Genomic DNA, 22,732 nt, shown 5'->3' with positions numbered 1-22,732 from the left:
GGACTGGTACATGTGGAGCCTGTGGAGCCTGTGGAGTGTGTCGCCTGACAGACTCTGCTGAGGATGGTAAAAACTCTCCTCTTTGTTTTGTAAGTGGAACGTCTTCTTCTGACACGTGACGTGCCCAAGCCGGAACTCGGTGACGTCGCAGCACAACAAAGATGGCAGGGATAGGAGGCAGCAGCTACTGGGAAGGTAAGGCAGGAAACCACACTCGATTTAAAAAATCACAGTGTACGACAACATCTAGTATAGCATCCAACAATGTTATCGTTTCATTTGCTATTGTCACTGTCGGCGGAGTTGACTCATATCCGTTTTTAAACACATACGTGTGTTTCCCTACAACGACTAGCACCCAACAAGCTAGCTAACATATCGCAATTTTCATTAAGGTGTTTATCAACTTGACAATGTGAGAGACGGTTGTCAGATATTATAACCATTAGCTGAACATACTGTATTGTAAGAAACCGTTTCCTTTTCTCCCCCTAGTTTTATATAAGTTAGCTTGTTTATCTCACTTTAATGGTACAAGTTCAGAACCAGTGCTGTAATGGCGTTATCGTTGGCTTTAGCTGTTGCAACCAGAGGTGGAAGAAGTACTCTGGTCATGTACTTAAGTAAAAGTATAAGTACCAGAATCTAGGAATACACTGTTGCAAGTAAAAGTCCTCCAATCAAAATGTTATTCAAGCAAAAGTACAAAAGTATTGGCATCAAAATATACTTACTAAGTACCAAAAGTAAAAAGTATTCATTATGCAGATTGGTCCATTTCAGATAATATATATTATATGCTTTGATTATAATTATTGATGCATTAGAGTGTTATCAAAGCTGGCAAAGGTGAAGCTAGTTTGAATTACTTTGTATTCTGCAGAGTATCTTGTGAATTTACTCCAGGTGTAACTAAAGTCTTATTTAAGTATTGATTATAATTCACATCATTAATCCGAATCTGCAAAGTAAGTAAAGGTATTAAATACATGTAATTGAGTAAAAGTACAAGATTTACCTCTGAATTGTAGTGGAGTAGAAGTACTAAGTAGCAACATATTGAAAGACTCAAGCAAAGTACAAGAACCTCACATTTGTAATTCAGTACAGTACTTGAGTACATCTATTTAGTTACTACTTCACACCACTGGTGGCAACAGACTAAACTGTACTGTTGTTACACTTTTAAATGTTTAACTTTTATTCTCTCTCTGTGTGTGCCCCTGTTGCAGATCTGCGAAAGCAGGCCCGACAGTTGGAGAATGAACTCGACCTGAAGTTGGTGTCCTTCAGTAAACTGTGCACCAGCTACAGCAGCTCCAGGGATGGACGTCGAGGAGAGACGTAAGATCCGGCACACATGCAGAACTAACAACGACTGAAGCTAAAGACTTCTCCTACGTATTCTTAGTCATACAGGTCATGGGATGTTAAGTAGTTTAGGTTGTGAGGCAAAGGTAGCTTACCTGGAGACTACATAGACTAACTACTTCAAGGAAGATAAGATAAGATATTCCTTTATTAGTCAATCCCACAAATCTGCAGTGTTACAGCGGCAAAGGGACATTGCAACAACAAGAGAACGTGCACAATACAGTAAACAGTTAAAAAACACTGACTTATTATTGAATACAAAATATTGCACATATAATCTAAAACATATATGTACAGGATATGATATTGCACATACCTGCTGATATTGCACATGAATACAAAACATAAAATAGCAACAATAATAATCATTCTATTTCTTATTCAACTTGAAGTGGTTCAATCACACTATGGATACAGTAGTATACAGGGATTTGAAATGTGAATTGTGTTGGATTTTATATGAACAGCCATAATTTAAGTTCACTGTGTAATTTCTAATTCAACATTTATTTTCTTTTTACGGCACATCATTTAAATTTGCTTAACATTTTCACACAGTTTAAAACCACTTTATTATTTACTTTATATCATCTTTTGGTGCTAAACCTTTGTCACTGTATCATTTAATCAGCGCTACAACTCAGTAATCAATATAAATATATGTTGTAATGTTCAGATAGTACATTTATAAAACACTTACTTACAACATTTTGAAAAAGTCGCACAAACAAAAATACTTTTAAGTCGTTTTCCTGATGGGTGTCATTTCTTGGTTTTTCCTCCTGAAGGTCAGACACCACCCCTCTGCTAAACAACTCCACCCAGGACAGGATGTTTGATACCATGTCAGTGGAGATCGAACAGCTGCTCTCCAAAGTGAGTCAATTCTCCTGAACCGGTGGCCCATGCAAAAAAAGAACATAAGGACAGCCCTGGATTTATGCCAAGGTCCTTGTCTTAATCGAGGAAAGAGCAGGATCCATTCTCCACTTCTTCACATGGTTTGCATTGCACCATAGAATGATGAACTGTGTTTGACTTGGTTAAAATCTGAATTTAAGGTTTCCTTTCCCCTGGGGCATTTAAAAAGGCACACTCTGCAAACAACAAACTATCTCAACAGAAGATAATTTAACAATACAGTGTCCATTTTAAATGTAATAAGACAACTGCAAGAGATGTTTCATTTGGCATGAAAGAAATCACTTTAATTAAAGTGTACATTTTCGCAGTGTTGTTTTTGTTTTGCATATGCGCCATGTTGTGCCGGGTTTCTGTGCAAGACTTTACCTTAAGGTTGCTCTGATGTGATTTCCATTCATTTCCCATCCCTCCGTCAGCTGACTGCAGTGAATGACAAGATGGCGGAGTACACTAACGCCCCGGGTTCGACTTCTCTCAATGCCGCACTCATGCACACGCTCCAGAGACACAGAGACATCCTACAGGTTGGCCCTCTCCTTCTTAATTAGCTTTCCTTCATCCTTTTCTATCTTTATACTCTTTATGTATTCTTCTTCACATGTTTTATGTCATGTCAATCATGTCTCCCATGTGAATAACCTTAACTCAATTCCCTGCAGAACACGACAGTTTTCTGAAGCACACGCATGTTTTTCATTCTCTGCTCTTGGTGTTTGCACTTTGTTCTTCTTCCTCCCTTTTTCATTTCCCCCTTTGCTTTGTTTCCTACGCAGGATTACACACATGAATTCCACAAAACCAAAGGCAACTTCTTGGCCATTCGGGAAAGAGAAGACCTGCTGGGGTCTGTCAAGAAAGACATTGAGTGAGTACACAGTCACACCACCTTATTATCATGTATATATGTCCATCCAAATGACGATCGTGTTACCGTGATATCTGTTTCAACAGTTACTTTATCACTTTATTTTTTAATTTTTGTATTATTATTTTTATTTGTATTGTATTTTATCTTTGTTTACTTGTTTGAATCCTGTTTTTCACTCTGACCCTGTTGCTGCTATAAACGCCTGAATTTCCCCACGGGGATAAATGAAGTTCGATCTTATCTCTTATCTTATTAGTTTGACCAGCAGCTAATATATAAAATGACTCTGTAGTTTATTATTATTCACACTGTTTTCACAGAAATATCGATAACTTAAATATATTGACTGCTCATGGTTAGTTCTTGGCAATACGGAGAAAATCAAATACCCCTCTTTTTTTATACCTCAGTATCGATAACGTAGAATTGGTGCTGACACAAAATGTACACATGACAGTTTTGATAAATAATCCTCAGATATGTGGGTATTATGAAATGATAAATGTTATCTCAAACTCTCTATAGTCTCATATCAAGATATACATATAATATTGATATATTGCCCAGCCCTGTTCAAGGTAAACAAAGACTGTTATTGGCATTGCAGTAAAACAGTTGCAGTTATAATATTGTCATATCATGAATTTATTTTCTTTGATCTTTGTGGATGCAGAGGAATAGAAACTGCCGGGCATTATTCACAGTGTTTTTATGTTGTAGACTTTATTCCTTTGAGGGATAGTTGAACCTTGACTTCCACTTGGCACATTCTTGAAAAATGTTGGCCATTAAAAGCTAAGACGATTCATGGTCCCTACGGCCTTGTATTGAGAAAGTGTGTCCTCTGCTCAGTTGTGAGTGAGTGTATTGAAATGAGGTGGAAGCTCCCCCAGACCATGACTCTTGTCGTTTTTTTTTGTAATGGTTTATTGATCTGTGAGGCGCAGCAGTGAGCATACGGTGGACTGCAGGATTCCTATTGATTCCTTTCCATCCATCTAGTATGCAGATAGTCTCTGGATGCCTCACACAGTCATACATAAGCCTCAGAGTCACTTAACATCATAGCTCTTTCTCATTAAGCTCTCACACATTCATTAGTCAGTGTCATTATTTCTTTATTATTCGATTACTTCAATTCCCATTGGTTCTTAAAGGTAAAATGTTACACCGGTGTAATCACAATTCCCTTTCACTCATGCAGTCTATCGATATCCAGGAACATTTCCTGTATGCGGTCATGAGTGAATCGAAGCAGGGATCAATTTTCAGGGAATTCTGTTCTGCGAGTTTCCCACCGCAAGACCTCATAACATTTTAGACAAACCATTATGGCTGTGTTGTAAATGCAAAACTAATCACATGAGTCTGCTGATGATGTATTTTGATTTATATCAATGACCTGGAACTTGGTTTGAAAAAGGCTATAGACTTGTATACATTGGACTTGAGGACATATAACTAACTACTGACTGTGCAGGCTGCCTTCATGTTTCTTATAGATAATGCAGCATGTATTGGCATGATGCTACTTAATGCAATGCAATTAATTTGCTGTTTGATTGTTCAAGTACAATGGTCCAATTTTATAATGAGGAAGAAGATGATGAAAAAATGGTTGTTGAAGAGGAACACACTTTCCCCTCAATGGTTCTCTTTCTTTATACATCAACCATTAAATCATTTGTTGTGAAAGTGCATTATCTCCTATTTCAGGCCTAATTCTATTCTTCGAGTTACCCTATTTTTAAACAAATGTTATCAATACAACACCAAGCCTTTAAGGTCTAATGATAATTAGAATTCATGATGCACATTAGCGATCACATATTACCTGAACATCTACCCGGTTAGTATCATCCAGTGAGGTCAGCACTACATGCAACAGTTCCCTCGATATTCCCATTAAATCACATTACCAAGGAGGGCCGCTGACCCTGCTAATAGGCGGACTCCTGATGAATCTAATGCATAAAAACGAGCCAGTGTTGTTGACCCATTGCTCAGGTTAACAATGAATAATGTGCCCTGGAGCTGCTAATGAGGGAACTGTCTGCGCCTACAGGTAGGGGAATTACAACCGCTTGTGTTGTGGCACAGCACAATAAGATGCTGAGTCAAGCTTTACATAAAACAATTTCCTTTAAAGAGCAATTTGCCCATTACTTCCCCATTGACCTTTGCTGATGGGGCATGGGAAAGTGATTTGGTTGCTCTATAGCTTGAGAATATATGACGGCAATTGATCCTGGACAGCTGGGGGGTTAGCTTATTGTATTCCAAGACTTGATCTGTTGAACTGCGATGCTGCTTGTGAGGAATAACAAACTGTGGGCTCACTTGTTATCAATAACACATTTCAATCTGATCTTTTCAGAGGGGCTTTCAAAGAAAAAAATCAATGATCACATCTTTATCCAAGATAAAATGCATTATTATTATTATAATATTGCATGTAAGGTAGATAGTCAAGGTTAGTCACATAGTGGCCGGCCCCTGCCACCCTGGACACAAACTGTTCACCCCCCTCCCCTCTGGCAGGAGGCTGCGCTCCATTAGGACCAAAACCTCTCGCCACCTGAACAGTTTCTTCCCCTCCACTACCGGCCTCTTAAACAAGGCCGGGTCCCCCCACTGACACAACGTAGACTCAAATACTGCTTACTACACATATTCTTATTTGATATTCTATAACTCATTGCATTCCATTTCGCTGTAAATTACTGCTTTATTTTATTACACTGTCCTTAAAGATTTCTTGTTTTATATTTTATGTATGCACCACGACATCAAGTCAAATTCCTCGTATGTGCGAAGCTACCTGGCAATAAACCTGTTTCTGATTCTGATAGTAGTATATTGTGAATTGAGTTACGAGAGCAAATTGGTAATATCAATTCTTTCTGAAATGTAGGTGTTTTAATGCCATTGATACATCGATCAATGTTTCTGCTAAAGCTGAGCGTTTTGTCCTTTTTGTTACCCTTTCGTCAGGTAGAGGGCAGTAGAGATCTTGGGCATGGAGTAAACCCAGCCAGGACGCTGTTAACTGTAGATTTTGAAGTGTATCAAGGTTGTTTACACTGCACACACAAAAAATCAATACTGATTAAAATAAATAGTGCACACTGTCTCAGTTATGCAAGAGAATAAATTAGCAATATGTCATTTTGTCAAAAGCAGTGTCGATATCTTTCACTATGCTTGGAGACAGTCAGCGAAACATACACTTGTGCACGCGCCCACACGCAGCTGCACCATTCATAACAGTGACTTGTAGCAGAGCTGAGCCCAGACGTCATGCTTCCTCTTCTCCTGCTTTGATTCTAAATGTCAGCAACAACAATGACCGCTTGCTTGTGATTTACATGAGTGCCCTTTTAAAAGGCCTTGCTGGAGTGATGAAGCTAGCTGTCAGTGAAGGCAGATCCAGCCTCACAAAGGCTTTGCTGGGGGGGGGCGGCCAGATTGGGCTCAAGTCAGTGTGTTGTGTGTGCACCGACTTTGGATGGCGCACTTGGCATGAAGTAGGCACATTGGTTCTTGGACTTCTGGGTGGGGAAGGATGTTTATGGTGCGTGTGCATTATGTTTCACAGTTCCCCCTCCTCCTCTGCTCTTTATCTCGGTGTCGCCCAACAGGAGGGTGGGGCTGTGTTAAACGACCAGAAACCCCGGAGAGCACTGGGAGTCAGCTGTTCAGCGGTGCTGGTAGCGAGTGGTGCATTAAGCAAAAGAGAATGGGTGTGATGCGTTTGCTCTGTGAGTGGTATAACAACCCGTCCATTAACTTTGCTTTGCTACCAGATAGCTTAGTAATAGAGCACAGTTATTTTATTTCTGCTCTTTTATTAACCTGAGATTGTATGGTGCTATCAAATAGTACTAGTGGTCTCTTACATAGATAATGTCATTTAGATAATGTCTTGCATGGATAAAGTCAGGCCAGGCTTTTCCTTCGGCTCTTTACCTCTCTCCAGTTTGGCTTTTTTAGCTTTTTTCCGGCATGCAGATCTGTGATATATATTTTTTCTTTTTACTAGAAACTCACTTGATGTTGTTGTGCCTCATTAAATCAGTCATACACACAGTACTGTACAACTTTATGTCGCCCTAGGGTTTGTATCTGCAAAGAATACTGGGGTGTAATAATAAGTAAGGGATAATGTGCAGCGACGCGGTCATTATGGGAAAAAGAACACCGACAGGCTGATCAGGAACCCGACGCGAAGCGGAGGGATCTAGATCGGCATGAAGGTGTTATTTTCCCCATAATGACCAAGTCGCTGCACATTATCCCGCTTATTACATGGCCACATTCTCAACAAAGTAACAATATGACTCCCAATATTAATTGAAATAATATTCTAAGAAATGATATATATTATAAGAAAAATAGTCCGTTGTTACTGTTTGAACTAACGTAGCAACGGCAGGAACTGTTTCGATAGCGTTTTTGAGGAGCTTTTTGATTACAGATTTGAAAACATCGTTGCTTGCTTTAAAAGTAGCACAATTCATTATGTCAAACCTTGGAAAGTATCTAGATATCCCTGCCCTAATGCCAAAGTAACTGGCAACTGAATATGTGTCGCCGTTTGATGTCTATGTCTGGACCGCTGCGTAAAAAGGAGGGTTTCTGCCCCGTTACTTCTCCGCTGTTTTCTTGTCGCTCTTGTCTTGTCAGTTAGAAAAGCAAACTGCATGCAGTTTGCTTTTCGGCCAAACTGTATACAGTTAAATCGAACAGACTTGTTTGTGCAGATGTGAGCGTCCTTAACAACGGTCAATAAGTCCTTGACAGCGGTCTGTCTGTTCTGGATTAACAACGTGTCACGTGTTCTGAATTGACCAATCAGAATCGAGTATTCAACTAAGCCATGTAATAATAGTGGTTATCAACTGGTATGGCCCTAACCCTAACCCTAACCCTAACCCAACAAAGCTTACAGGTTTCTGACTATCTACTCAAACCTAGTGAACTCGGCTGTGATGTCATTCCCAGCTCGGGATATCCGAGTTAAATGGAAGAGCTTTTTCCGTTAGCAGTAAAGGCAGCAGCATTGGCACCGACTGCAATTCGATAAAAATCAGTCCCTTTTGTCAGTGGATCAGATTAAATATGTCAATGAAGAGTCAAATAATAAGCAGTCCCAGGGAGCAACCAGTGTTTTCTGTTTGCTTGTACGTATACCTAAGATGAGCACGACTTTCACACTGCAGGCAGGTCTCTAATGCTAGTGAGACAGGCACATTGAAAAAGCTGGCGTAGACACACTTTGCAAAATAAACTAGCAAACTATTTTTACCCCTTGATTTTTTGACTGTGGATGAAGGAAAGAAAATGCTGAGGTGGTGATGAAAAAGTAAATGGGGTGAAATATGGAAATGTATTTCTCCGAGCGACTGATTCTGTTGATCTGAACAGACAAAACTTCACGCTAAAGGCTGTTTACTGTCCGCTAAATGTAAGCATGTTCCCAAGCATGTTTACAACCCTAAGAGGTAACTGAGTTCTGGATCACATTTGACTTGGACGATATACTGTAATGTTGTCATTGCCTGAATGCTGAAAATGCCCATTAACATATTGGTTGACATGAGAGAAATTAGACTAAATTGTTGCAAAACTTTCTTTGATATGTGACCTTATCAAAAGTGACAGTGTTGTTTTAACCGGTGTGTCTGCATTCCCTTTTTAGGACATACAAGAGTGGCTCCGGGGTCAACAACAGAAGAACAGAGCTGTTCCTAAAGGAGCACGAGCATCTGAGAAAGTGAGTCCCATCACCTCTCTTTGCTGTATCTAAACAATTTGAAGTGATGAATATTTCAACTTTTTAATTACAAATGTTTAGTAGTTAGCAGTTGGAAGTGAGATATAGCCACCATAGAGCTTTACAGTCTTTCCTGATGAAGAAAGAGCCTGAGCTTTGCAGAAATCAAAGCTGGGATAACTCATCTTGATGGTACAGCAAAACCATTTGGAGCAACACCGGAAATCATTGCTGTTACTGATGCTTGCTTTGTTAAGATCTGACACCCTTTAGTGCTTTATCTCGTTATACCTTTACTCTCGCAGATGCTCTCTAGCAGATGGGGAGCTGCTTTTTCAGGATCTCGCCCTCATTAATCTAGAGTTTGTTGTGTACTTCAGGATAGAGAAAATGTTGGTAGGGTTTGAGTGCTTTCCTGGCTAGTAGAGAGAAAAAAACATTTGTGCTTTAATGAATGTCCCGATGAAGAATATATAGGAAGAGATGGGTTTAGATGTCATTGTTTGGGAGGGTTACTTTATTGCCACACCATGTGATGCTAAGCTAACACGTTTTCTACCTTATTGCATACCGTTATATGTTAAAGCTTAGTGAGGCATACCCTGTATACTGACACGGTAGGTCACACTATGATCTGCCAACAACCTCGTTAGTGTCCTACTATCATTTGGCTGACTCCAGCACTGCAGAACTGCATGAGGTAGCAAAGTTTGTGAAGCCTGTATGTGTGTACCTGTGTGTGAGAGGCACCCTGTGTGGAAAGAAAAATGAGATGTCAGCAGGGCACACGGACACACGCAACCCAAAGAAAACACAGAAAAGCTTCTGAAATGTCAGACTTTATGATCCCATTTGATAATTACAACCTAGCAAATACAAAGCAGTCTGATAGATGAATCCTTTTTCCTCTTTCAACCTCTCAAAGGAATAATACCTCCCCATCAATAACCTCTCAATTCATTTCAAAGCTGGCTTTATCTGCTCTGACAAGGCTAATGTTTATTCTTCAATTTATCAAATGAAAATGGGTTTATAGAGTGACTCATATACAGAGAGTGAACTCACCAACATTAACTTTAAAAAGCAATTAAAACATAGCTAGAAAACCACCTTGCAATGACATGGCAGTTTTTTTGTTTCAATCTTTAGTTCCTTTATATTTTTATTTATTTATTCCATGGCTGAAACTTTATTCTGAAATGATTCAAATTTAATGTATCAACATTTTCATCTGAATCCGTTAAATAATGTCCCCGTCCCTAAAACAGCTGCTTTGCCTTCTGGCAGTAACGTGAAGAGGGATCTGTAGCGTATGCTGATAGAAAGCTGATGGTGCAGAAATTGGTGCCTGGTGTAGTTACCCATTTCTGATGGGAAGATACAACCTTTTACAAGATATTGAAAGATGCACTGAGTTGGAGTTTAGCACTCCCAGGAAATACTTTTCCAACAGATTGATGTAGTTACAGACTACTACTACTTTAAGTGAATGTATTAATGACATTTAATTGCAGTAGCATTCTTTCAGTGTAGCTGCACAGGGGCGTTTAAGAGTCACATAGTCACTCCATTGTGTGAAGCTGCATTGTGATACTCACTTATGAAACTACGAGGAAAGACCTAAGTGAACACCCTCATGGATTCATGTTTAAGGAGTTGCCCTGAGAAATACGGTCATATGGTTGCTCATATCACGCTGTGTATCTTACATATTGGCTTGAGAGGGCGGAGGAACCTTCTCCTCCTTCCTCATTTTTTTCCAAATTGCCATTCTGAATTTTAATGACGAAATAGCAACATCAAATGAGAACAGGGTTTGCCAGTGACGCATGTTGAACCTCCTCGGGCTTCTTGCAGCGACCTGCATTCCCAGCACTTAAGCCCTTGTGCCAATCCAGCACAATTGATCAGGATATCGACAATGAAATCATCTTGCCACAACCCATATTAAAGGGCTTCCCCAGACCATAGACAAAGATGATGGGGGGGGGGGCATGGAGGGCATGGAGAAGACTGGCGATGAGGATCGAGTTACGCTTGATTGATCCTGTTAGAGCCATGAAACAGGAAAAAGGACCTTCAGAGAAAGGGAGTAAAATGTGTTCGTGGCCAGAGAAACTGTCTGAAGTCTAACTGAAGGCAGAGCATGGATCCTCCATAGAGATCAGAGGTTTAAGTCCAAATGCTTTTAATGTTTTAAATAATGCATTCTGACAATCTGGGATTCTCTCTTTTAATAAAATACAATAATAAGCATTAGTCCCTATGTGCACTTGAGGGATGTGTTTGTATCTAGAAAGATTTAAAAACATTCTTAGTATTAAATATTCACACTGAAGTGTCTGTGGAGCTATTTTGCAGCTCAGCTTGTGATACACTTGTTTTGTGCCCTTGGCTTTTTACCTGAGGCAAGTAAGCCAACATGAAGTGTTCTGTCTCTGTTTTAGGGTAGATGATGTAATGTGTAATCAATATAAATCTGCACCGAGGCCAAAGAAGGCATTGCATAGTGCGTGTGCTTGTTTAAAAATGTATTGGCAAGGGATGGTACCGGCATTGCCAAACTGATCAGCTAAGACTAATCACTTCCCAAAGAAAAGAGAACAAGTCCCTTCCAGTTAATCTATAAATGTCTGCAGTGAGTGGAGTGTTTGCCACCCTGCATTCATTGTCAACAGTGCCTAATAAAAAAGACATGCACAGACACATTTTTAAGATAACCTCCTCTTGTGTGCTGGTAGTGGTGATCCGTGTACAGACCTTCCTGTATTATGTTTGAGAAGCCGAGGTGAATAAGAGTGACACTTTAGGAGCTTTTAGACAGCGAGAAGCCGCTGCCAAGGTTGGCTGCAAGGACAGAGAGGGCTGCTGCCTCTAGTGAAGGCACGCAGCTATTTGGCACCGCATTCAGAGTTTACGATGATTCAACTTTTTCAACTTGATGTCGCAGCTCGCTGTGTGACCCTGGCAAGCGCAGAAACTACTGTTAAAGGAAGGGAGCGATAATGAGGTGGGTAGCAGCAGCCTGCGCTATACATGTTAGGATCAGAGATGTGCATTTTGTTTTTGTCACTTTTATATTTCCGTAAGTGTTATTAATAGTGTAAGCGATCTTAAACTTGAACCTGTTTTTAGAGCTACTGGTTTGTGAGTGTGCCTCATCTTTGTCTTATTCTCTCTCCTTGTATCTGTTTTTCCATCTCTCTCTGCCATAAAGGTCAGAGCTCATGAATAAACTAGAGGGAGGGAGGGGCGGGCGGGCAGGTCCATTAAAAGTTCATGTAGGAAATGCTCTAATGGTAGTGGTCGCTGCTATCAGGACTTCCTGGCAAACGGAGGCATTTCTTTTGACACAGCAATGGTGTCAGTGTGAAGTGAGGCACATTCACTTGTCCACTCCTACTTTTACATTGACAAACATTGGCTTGAATATGATGGAGACTTGCTTACTCTTCGATTAAATGTGGACATTTCATGTTTTATCTCATAGCCATCCTTGGCTATCAACAGGGTACAAATTATTCAGGGTGAAGTAACAGCTAGCTAACAAAAAAACACTACAAAATGGGAATATTTAAAGGGGAATTATCATGCAAAATGCACTTTTTGATGTATTTTATACATAAATATGTGTCCCCGGTGTGTCGGGGAACTCACGCAGCGTCAGATAATAAAACCCTCTCTTTTCCTCCGTACCCAAATCTCTAAAAACGGGGCTACAACGGAGCTGATCCAGATATGCGTCCGATATGACGTAATATCAGAAATGTAGGCTGGCTTTACACCCACGGCCCTATCAGAAACGTTGCTATCAGAAACAATGCCCGACTGTTTTGGACGTAATATGGTCGGTGCATGTTTACATTAGCATCGCTAACACTCAGAGCTAATCTGTACACAGAGCATGTGTGTGAAGAAGCAGGAAATAAAAAGGAACTCACCTTGTGGTATAACCGGCAAGAGAGAAAGCCTTTGAGCTCCATACTGTTTCAGAAATAATCCTTGATAACCCATGATATGGCGTTTCATCGCCGCAGTATCTGCCGGTAGAATCTCCCGCATGAGCTCAGCCACCTCCTTTTTTCTTTGTATCAATTTCTTTCTTTTTTTAAGGCTTTATACCCCAAATCAGCACTTTTGAAACAGGAAGTGAAATAGAGGGATATGAGGCATGGCTAGAATGGGTTATCTGTTTGGTATTTTGAGCAAAACACTTCATAGACATGTTTTTTATATATTTTTATCTGAGACCTATGCTATTGCCTAAAAATAGCATGATAGGTGCACTTTAAGTTATCTTTTATGGTTGAGTGGATAGAGCAGTTATATCCTCCTGAAAAAATCCACCTGCTAAAAGCTTGCTCAGATACGTAGTGGAGATTGACCACTGAAATGAAATGAGCAGAACACTGAAGCAAGCAAAAAGAGCAATAACATGCCATGTATTTTAGGTCAATTCAGTTTAGTGCTTTGTTTCTAGCTGGTTATAACAAACTGCTCCTTCAAAAAAATATACATAAACATCTCAATGTTAAAGCTTTTCCATAGTTCATCTACCATATCCATGCCCTCAAGTGTTTCATTTCCAGTACAGACATTATGATTGTAGTGTTTCGCTGCTCGCTGTTATGTGCTGAATGTATTCTGCTTGCTCGGTGTTGTATTTGCCAAAGAGCCCGGCATTTGCACAATGTTCTCTCCCTTAGCAGCTACATTTACAAATGTCTACAACAAAATGCAGGAAAGATGCTCTCTCTACCGTGATCAAACCATTTTCAAAGAGTCTGTCTTGCTTCCCCCAGTGCTATACTCATCGGCCATGGTTGGTGAATGGCAGCGTTACTGAAAAGATCCTCCTCGAATCTGACAATTTGTGAAGTGTGCTGACTATGTACCCCCGAGCTTTGATTTATGACCACTTTTCCTCTTTGCTGATGCAGTTTGCTTTCTACAAATGTTGCCAAGATTTGCTACACTGTTTCCTAGGCAAAGTAATGAATGTTTCAGTTTACCTGGCTGATTGTATAGTTGCCTCGCATTGCTCTAAAAGCCAACATGACAGAGCATTCATCTCAGGAGGTTGCTGCAAAACATATCCTTTCACAGAACCATTTGTGATCGTCTATTCATCTTTGCAGCGGTGCTTGAGAATCACTGCAACAACCAGTGGTCAAATATCAGGCACTACTGGATGGACGCAGTCTGTACGTTTCCATATTCTTGAGTGTGAATGGAAGCATGTGGGTGAGGGTGGGTTCATACATCACATTGAGAAAGGCAATTAGCTTGAAGCTAATGAGCGATATAATGACTGCAGCAAAACAGCACTGACCAGGAGAAACGGAAAGGTCCCACGCTGAAACCACAGGAGGCCACATTGACATGAAGGTGATCAACTTCACCACTACTGCTGCAGCTTGACGATGGAGGGAGCAAAGCATAAATCCTTTGGCCCGTCTGCTTCTGCATATAACATCTCCATAAATCACAGCTCACCTCAGCTCACAGCCGCTCTCTCTTTTGCTTCACAGCTCGTGATTTATAAGGATTACACTGCCGGCAGACAGACGGTTAAAGGTTTAGTTTTCTCTGTCAGTCGTTTGTCCGTCCACCATCACGTTTTTTCTTCCATCGTTTAAGAAACAATGATGGAAGTCTGTCATGTGGCTGTCTGCCCTTTACCTAACCATATTCTACTTAAGTTGTCATTTATTTCTATTCAAGACATTCAGCCTTTTGTTAGAGCACTTCTTGATCTTAAGTGCATGATAATCAAATTCAGCACAATGGGTTTGTAAGATTGTTTTAAATGACAGTTGCTGCACCCATCCGCTCCCACAATCTCGTTATGGCAAACCATCCAGCCGGAGTTATGCGCCAGTTAGCTTTCTTTTTTTAATACGTCTTTTTATTTCATCATAGTGTACAATAATCCATGCCATTTCATTGGCATTGTAATATCACAGTACACTCACTACACTCCCCATTCCCTCCTTCCACCCGCACAAGCCCACACATGCAAAACCAAACCAAAAAATGCTTATCAAGAAAATAATAATAGAAAGGAAAAACACATAAAAGTAAAACAAACAAATAATTATACAATACAGCGACAATGTAGACAATGACAGTTACCTTTCTATTTCACCAAACAATTTGATTCCTTAGACAGTATTACATACTACTGCCAAATAGTTTGCTTGAGCAGTAGCAACCGAAGGCCTTCCAGCCCACACACTGTGCAGTTTCCATTTCAGCGTCCAGTGTGATGGGCGAGGATATGGGATTACAGCACTTAAATCCAACAATTAAACGTTGATTGGTTGAGGTCAGTCCTATTTGGCCCTCCAGTAGAGAGAGAAGGACCCTAACATTACAGGTCATTAGCAGGACCAAGCTTAAAGTCATTATACTAATATAACCCAGAAAATTGTCTCCTCTGCAAGATCAGTTGGTCAATACTGACCCACAGTCAAATTTGGTTACAACGATTTATATCCCCTAATAGTATTGATCTTTGTTTAACTGAGTTGCCTTTGTTTTTTGGACTGTCTGAATATTGTAGTGCTCCTTTCCGCTATAACAAAATGACTTCTCTGTCTTCATCATTTTTTCCTAACATGGAACTTTTAAACTCCTTTTGAGAGCTTCCCAGCATTTGATGGATGCGAAAAAATGACTGAAGACATTTTGATGTGTCACAGTAGGATAGACACAGGTGTAAATGCTACAAATCAATCACGACTGAATTATATTTTGCTGCTTCAATTTCAGGCTCCAGGTGCTGTGCAAGCTGTTTATAATTCCCTTTATGGAGTGAGATAATTGTATACGTCACCAGGAGCTGACATGAAGTATGGATCATAGTTTTGAGAACAATCTCTATGATTGAGCACCAAACTAGTGAATTATGTTGCATGAGATTAGACACGGTAACACGCTTTAAAATGGTTAAGGTATAAAGAGAAGATTCAGGGAAAGGTTGAAGATGTTTGTGGTTTGGGAAGAGTTTGTTGTGGATCAAATCAAAGCGGGAATCTTTGAGATTCCTGCTCCTCTGGTTTGATACATTAGGACGCTAAGAGCTTCACAGAAAGCACATACGAAGCAAGGCAATCAGGTTGTGCAGCTGAATGGATGTGGAAATATGAAATGCATAGAATAGCTTCTACGGACACAATAACGTTGTTGTTGAAGTATAATAGTAGGGCAAATATTAGCTTTCTGCATGACCTGCCTCAACTTCCTTATGAATACAGTTCCTACAGTTTTATTTGTTTAGATTAGTTCTCTGAAACATAACCCAAATTGATACCATTAGGGAGTAAACCACTGAGAGCGTTGTTGTTGTTTGAGCAACATAAGAGGTTTGTTTGTGTGTGGATGTGTGCCTTCCACTTTGGTCTGTAGGACAAAAGCAGTGTCTGGATCCCTCTCTTTGCTCCAGGATCTCTCTGGCTCTACTCAGTCCAGACAAATGGCAAACATTCCTCTTTGATTCTGAGCTAAAAGGAGACTCTATCTAGCTTTGTCCATAAAAACAAGTCTAACATCTGCTGCTGCTTTTTGAGTTACACACAAACGTTGTTAAATACATAATACTCTCTGCTGTTGTGAACACAGAAATGTGACCCCACTACACTTTGTGGGAAGATTAGAATTAAGTCATGCTGTGTTGCCGCCCGACTTGGAGGCGTGTGGCGCAGTGGATAGAGCCTTGGTATGGGGATCAGATGGTCACAGGTTCAAACCCCACTGCAGTCAGCATGTCGTTGTGTCCCTGCAAGACACTTCACCCCAAATTGCTCCTGTGGGGATTGCCCACAGTATTGAGTATGTAAGTTGCTTTGGATAAAAGCGTCTAACAAGTAACATGTCATGTAATGTAATGTAATGTAATTCCCTATGTGGGAGTTGATCAGATTGATGGAAGAAAAGGAAATCCAGTCCCACTCAACATTACACTTCATTCAGTTCATGGTCCAGCTGAGTTTCACCAATTACTGTGATTCAGTGTCGTTTGCCTACAGTCTGAAACTGATAACTGCCCTCATATCATGTTTATAACCATCCAAGGTTTGCTATCCTGCCTCATGTCAATATCTAACCTGTGATTGTCTGTTTTTCCTTCCTCTGCCCTCTCCTACTTTCTGTCTATAGTTCGGACCGACTGATGGATGACACGATAAGGTAAGACCTGCTCTCTGTCTCCCACATATGGGACCGCTCCCACACCCTATCTCCACTGTCTTACCTACCTGCTGAATCTTAATCAAAACCAGTGTGCAAAAATGTACCTTAAAATGGCCTGACAGGTCCTGTTACGGTGGTTCCACATGGCCGAAATGATATGAATAAACGTGTATACTTAGTCCAATTGTAGACATGGTTTTTACGGACTATTCAACTAAAAGAGTTTTCTATACACATCAAAGCCTTGGAAGTGCAGCAGCTGATGGTCACATTATATCGTGTGTGCATTAAACTGAACAAATCTGTCACGTGCCCAGAGTAAGTCCTCCCACCTCACTGATTTATAGATGCCATCCATCTCTCTCCAGCCCTGCTCCTTCCCCTCCCTGCAGACATGCACAAATGACAAATATGTTGTGTAGGATTTACCCTCCATCCCTGCAGGCTGCTTTCTCTCCCACCCATCGCCTTTTCCATTTCCAGTCCCTGCATCTCGTAAACTATGTTTGCCTGGGGCTTGGCTTGGACAGCGGAATGATTTGTGGATTTCGTCTATATTTCTCAAATTCCGTTTCCTTACTTACCCCTTTTTATAAGAGCTCATTTTCTCCAAAGTCTTGTCATTTTCTATAGCCTCTCTGATCTTTTTCCACATTTTTGAAAACCTTTGAACCTATACAGTACGTTTGCAATTCTGTTTCTTATTCCTCCCAAGTTAAATGTGGAAATCATTAAGGTTGCTTCTCAAATTATCCTATCACACTCTCAAATACATTTAACTAATTAACTCAAGGGAGCAAGATATAGTTGTTGAGGTAAGATGTTGTGTAAAATCTAAACATTTCCAGATTATGATTTACATTAGAATAAAGATCTGGTCACATCTGAGTTCATAGAGAGATGATGAATAAAAGGCTCTAACCTAACTATCTCTCCATTTGCTCTTTGAATAGTTAACTACTTATCTTTGGACGTGCTTGCTTGTTGTTGCTTTGTTTGGGAAGAATTCAAGTAAAAAGCACACAGTCAACTTCTCCAGTTACTCTTCTCTCGTTTGGAGTGTCCTCTTCCTGTGGTTACCTCTCTGGTAACTCTGACCCTTATTTCCATTTCCCTCTGGTGCATATCAGAACAACAAACAACCTTGAAAAGAAATGCTGAGACGTGCTTACAAATCAGAATAACTTTATTTTGTTTATCCTAAGGCTGAGGCTGATTCAGTCAATTCTGGGGTGTGTGTGTGTGTGTGTGTGTGTGTGTGTGTGTGTGTGTGTGTGTGTGTGTGTGTGTCAAAATAAAGACGTGTGGAGGTTGTCGGCAAAGTGTTTCTCCCTGACAGAGGAGAACATGATCCCCAAAACACTGCTGCAGGCCAAGACTGTGGACTGTCAGGAGAAGCCATGACCTCTCTCACACACACACACACACACACACACACACACACACACACACACACGCAAGGCCTGCTGCTCATCAGCTCTTCCAGCCAAGTGTAAACAACTGTGGTGATTTCATTGACTTTGTTTTTGTGAGGCCCTGTCTCTCTGGGCTGGGAGTAGTCAGTCCCCTGGGCGCTAACTGCTTATCACCTCGCTGCCAACAGTTACATTTGGTGCCACCTGTTCTTTGAGCATATTAACACTAAGCTAAAGTCAGTGTTTTGTCATTGTCGGGTTGTTCTGGGGAGTATTTTTCTAAATGTCTCTCTCTGAGAAGGGCTCAAACGAGGGCAGTGTAGCTTCCATTGATTACTGCTTGTAACAGACGCCACAGAGGGCAAACATAGAGCCTGAAACCTTTCCTGCCAACTGCCCAGCGGCACTTTGCTGCACTGAAAGGTGCTGAGGCCGGAGAGCTACAGTAACACAGCAACTCTACACCTTCCTGTACAAGCCACAGCTCACACACATATCGTAGGCACCGACGTAAAGATGACAGTGATAGGATGACTTATGTTTCACTACAGAACGATTGTCTTTTAGTACGGATGTGCCTACAGAAATATTGTCTTTTAATACCAGATTAAATCACTGCGCAGGAATATTGAGAAATGAACAACAGTACAGTATATTCTAAACGTACTGTATGCAACCAAAAAAAACTGCTTTTTTCTGTACCCCAATGAACTGATTGGACAGGCTTGTTACAGTCCTGTCGACAGCTAAAGATACCAGATCTTTTTTTTGTGAGATCATTTGATTTGTTAATGGCTGACGGGATATAAAGAACATTTAAAAAAACTCAAACAAATCTTTGGTCATACATGCTTTCCTGACATGGTGCTTGTAGGGAGCACATTTAGGTGACAGGACATCTTCATTTATTTTCAGAAATAGACATTTTAGGTGGTTCTGTTTTCCGCCTTGACAGCTTTAGCGTTCTCACTTGCAGTCAAAGGCTCTTAACAATACCATGCAGCATTTTGTCACTGTTCATCTAATTTCTCCCTTTTGTCTTTTAGTATTGCCATGGCGACCAAGGAGAACATGACCTCGCAGCGTGGCTTCCTGAAATCCATACAGAGCCGGGTCAACACGCTGGCCAGTATCCTTCATGCTGCACATTAAGGTTGCTTTATGGTCTCCCTGGGGGGAGGAGGAGAGGAGGAGAGGAGGAGAGGAGGAGAGGAGGAGAGGAGGAGGAGAGGAGAGGAGGGGAGAGGAGAGGAGGAGAGGAGGAGAGGAGGAGAGGAGGAGAGGAGGAGAGGAGGAGAGGAGGAGAGGAGGAGAGGAGGAGAGGAGGAGGCCAACATCAGGTAAAACGAACAACCACCTAATTAATCACACGCCGTTGGCAATGTTAATCGCATCGTTGTGTGTGGAACCAAATAGAAGAAAGCTCACAATAGATTGGAAGCTGAAGGATTGGTGGTATGAAATGTAATGCTGGTCCTTTTATGGCGCGTTTCCACTACACGGCCTCGCTCGGCCCCGCTCGGTATGGCTGGGCCTCGTTAGGACTGGCTCACTTTATGGCGCATTTCCATTACAGTTTAGGAACTGGGGTAGTATCTATAGTAACGCAGTGTAGGCGGAGCCGTGACGTGATCTTCAGAGAACCCCAGAAAAACAACACAGCCGTTAGCTGTTAGCACTCAGAGCTCACAGCTCCTCATATATGTTCAGAAACTAGACAAAAGTTAAACAAGTACAAACCACAGACTGCCTGTGTCATGGTGAATACAGTCGCTGCTTTATTTATGTCTGTATAGGCCGTTGTTGTGAGTGTGGACGGTCGGGGCATATACTGCGTTAGCTTAGCCAATCTCCATTTAGAAAACACACATTTTAAAAGGTTTTTCGCCTGCCGTCTGTCTGCAGACTTGACAAAGCATTAATTCATGGTTTTTACTAACCGGTATCAGTATGTTGTTACTTCGGCATCATTTTGAAACGTGTATTACAATTAAATCACGGTCAAATATGTCCATCTTGTTGTAGTTGTAGCCCCCTTGCCAGCGATGCTCTCTCTAGTTTAGCATACTCAGCCCGACTCAGCCTCGTTGTCTCTGGCCCTAGACCCACGATTTTATGAGGCCAGAAAAACTGTGAATTAGGACCCGCCGGCCGGTACTAGGCCAAGTGGAAACGCAACCAAAGACGGGCCGCTGACGTCACAGCCCTCTTAAACCGTGCTCCGCGCTGTAGTGGAAACGCGCCATTAGAAATCAATGCTCACTTTTCTCTGATGGAAAGTGGGTCTTTGTTATATTATAGGGATGGACCAAGGAGTGGTCATTCACACAAATGATCTTTTGATATTTATAGAAGCCAAGTAATGCAAAACGGTCTGAGCAAAGGGCTGATGCAGGTTGAGAGGGCTTTTTTTTACCATGTTATACCTTTTAATGAGTCCTCTTTTAAGTAGGTCTGGTAATTTACATGACTTTATTTACAATTGCATTTTGGCTTCCAAAGGTAACAAAAACAAGATAATGTTGATCAAATGAAAACTGTGCCGCATTTTGTTTAGCAATGATGCTCCTGTTTTCAGAATCAGAATCAGAAACGGGTTTATTGCCAGGTAGGTTCACACATACGAGGAATTTGACTTGATGTCATGGTGCATACATACAATATAAAACAAAAAATCTCCATATAAAACACATTTATTTTGTCTTCTGTTATAAATTCAGTGCACCCTTTTCCTTGAGTTTTTTAATAGTTCAATATCCATCATGTTCCCCAATTCTAGATATCATATTATTGAGATCTCATTATATGGCAAAAATAAGATTAAGATTTTTGGCTGAATCATTAAGCCTTGAAATGTTCAGTTTGTTAGCTGTCCTGAGATTTTATATTTGCATGGCATCGACATCCAAAGTGTTTGATTTATGACTGCCAACCGAAGATGTCTTTGTGAATTTAAATATTTGTGATCCTCCTTAACTTTTGACCCTCCTCGACCGTTTCCCAACCATCAACAATCTCATCCAGCGAATAAACCTGCGGAAGAGGAGGGACTCCCTGATCCTCGGCGCAGTGATCGGCGTCTGCACCATCCTCCTCCTGCTCTACGCCTTCCACTGAAAGCCTGCTGAATGTTTAAAGGAGCCGCACTCTACGTGCTCTCTGTAACATGGGATACCCAGAGACTAAGCTCAGTGATTGGATAAACCCCGAGGCTCCTGAGCAGGGGGACATTCAGTTGGTCCAGATCTTGGACGGGAACAGATTTGGCCAACAAGAACTACTGAACTTGTATTTAGCAGTGGGACAGATGGAGGGCTGCCAACAAGTGAATGGAGACCAAAAGTACAAAATAAGTCTAGATTTTAATTAAATATATTGATAACTCACTGGAGAGTGTGAAGAGACTGAGAGAACGTGTGATGCATCATTATTTTCCACAGGGAGGATTTTTAGTTTAATTGTCCTTTTTAATGGCAGTGGGATGGAGAGTTCATTGTGGGCTGTATAATGTGAAATTAATAAATTATTCATATCAGTATGTGTAAACAAGTGTGTGGTACTACTAGATACTGAACATTTAACGCTTTTTTCCAACTATATGCTGTGCACTCTACATTTTCGACAGGTTTAACCGCCAGGATGTAACAGCAGGGCTTGTAAAAATATATTTTGTTTACTACATTTCCATTTAAAAAGAAATTACTGTTGTGTTTTATGTGAAAGTAAAGCCATCCAGGCACTCCAAAATGTAAGAAAAGTACTACGGGGAGAGAGAAAAATCTTCTGACAGTTCGGAGGGCCTGGATCAGCTTTTTATTCTGGTTTTCACCATTTTCAAACACCCGACACACCCTTCATCTACGGTTAAATATACAGACCAATCAGTTATATCTCACCCCTATTTTTGTATTTGTCTTATTATTATTATAAGGAGAGGACAGTGGAGAGGGACAGAAAGATTGGGGACTACATGCTCCCTGGCTGGAATATCACCGATGATGGTTGGTTGATTAATGTTTGAAGTACATTTTCCAAATTCAAAAACGTAATCCAAATACTGAACAGCCTCTGTAAAAAAAAATTCAATGCAGCAAAAAAGTAAGGATATAAAAAGTATGAGGTCAAAATGGATTGTCAGTTTGAGTTACTTTGATCAATTATCCAAGAGGCGTCATCCTTTCT

At 40.8% G+C, this 22,732-nt stretch overlaps 1 protein-coding gene across 1 annotated transcript; it reads left to right on the top strand.

Annotated features, from left to right (window-relative positions):
* The first annotated feature begins 48 nt into the window (after window positions 1-48).
* On the top strand, window positions 49-22,088 carry gosr1 (golgi SNAP receptor complex member 1). Its single transcript, XM_034115277.1, has 9 exons — window positions 49-195; window positions 1,233-1,344; window positions 2,163-2,250; window positions 2,715-2,822; window positions 3,072-3,163; window positions 8,868-8,942; window positions 17,103-17,132; window positions 19,597-19,679; window positions 21,543-22,088. The coding sequence occupies exons 1-9, from the start codon at window positions 162-164 to the stop codon at window positions 21,665-21,667; spliced, it is 747 nt and encodes a 248-aa protein (XP_033971168.1). The 5' UTR covers window positions 49-161; the 3' UTR covers window positions 21,668-22,088.
* The last annotated feature ends 644 nt before the right edge of the window (window positions 22,089-22,732 follow it).

This window comes from Trematomus bernacchii, unplaced genomic scaffold (assembly GCF_902827165.1).
Source record: "Trematomus bernacchii unplaced genomic scaffold, fTreBer1.1, whole genome shotgun sequence".
NCBI lineage: Eukaryota > Metazoa > Chordata > Actinopteri > Perciformes > Nototheniidae > Trematomus > Trematomus bernacchii.
Note: the sequence above shows the minus strand (reverse complement) of the source record. Positions and strands in the feature narration are given on the sequence as shown.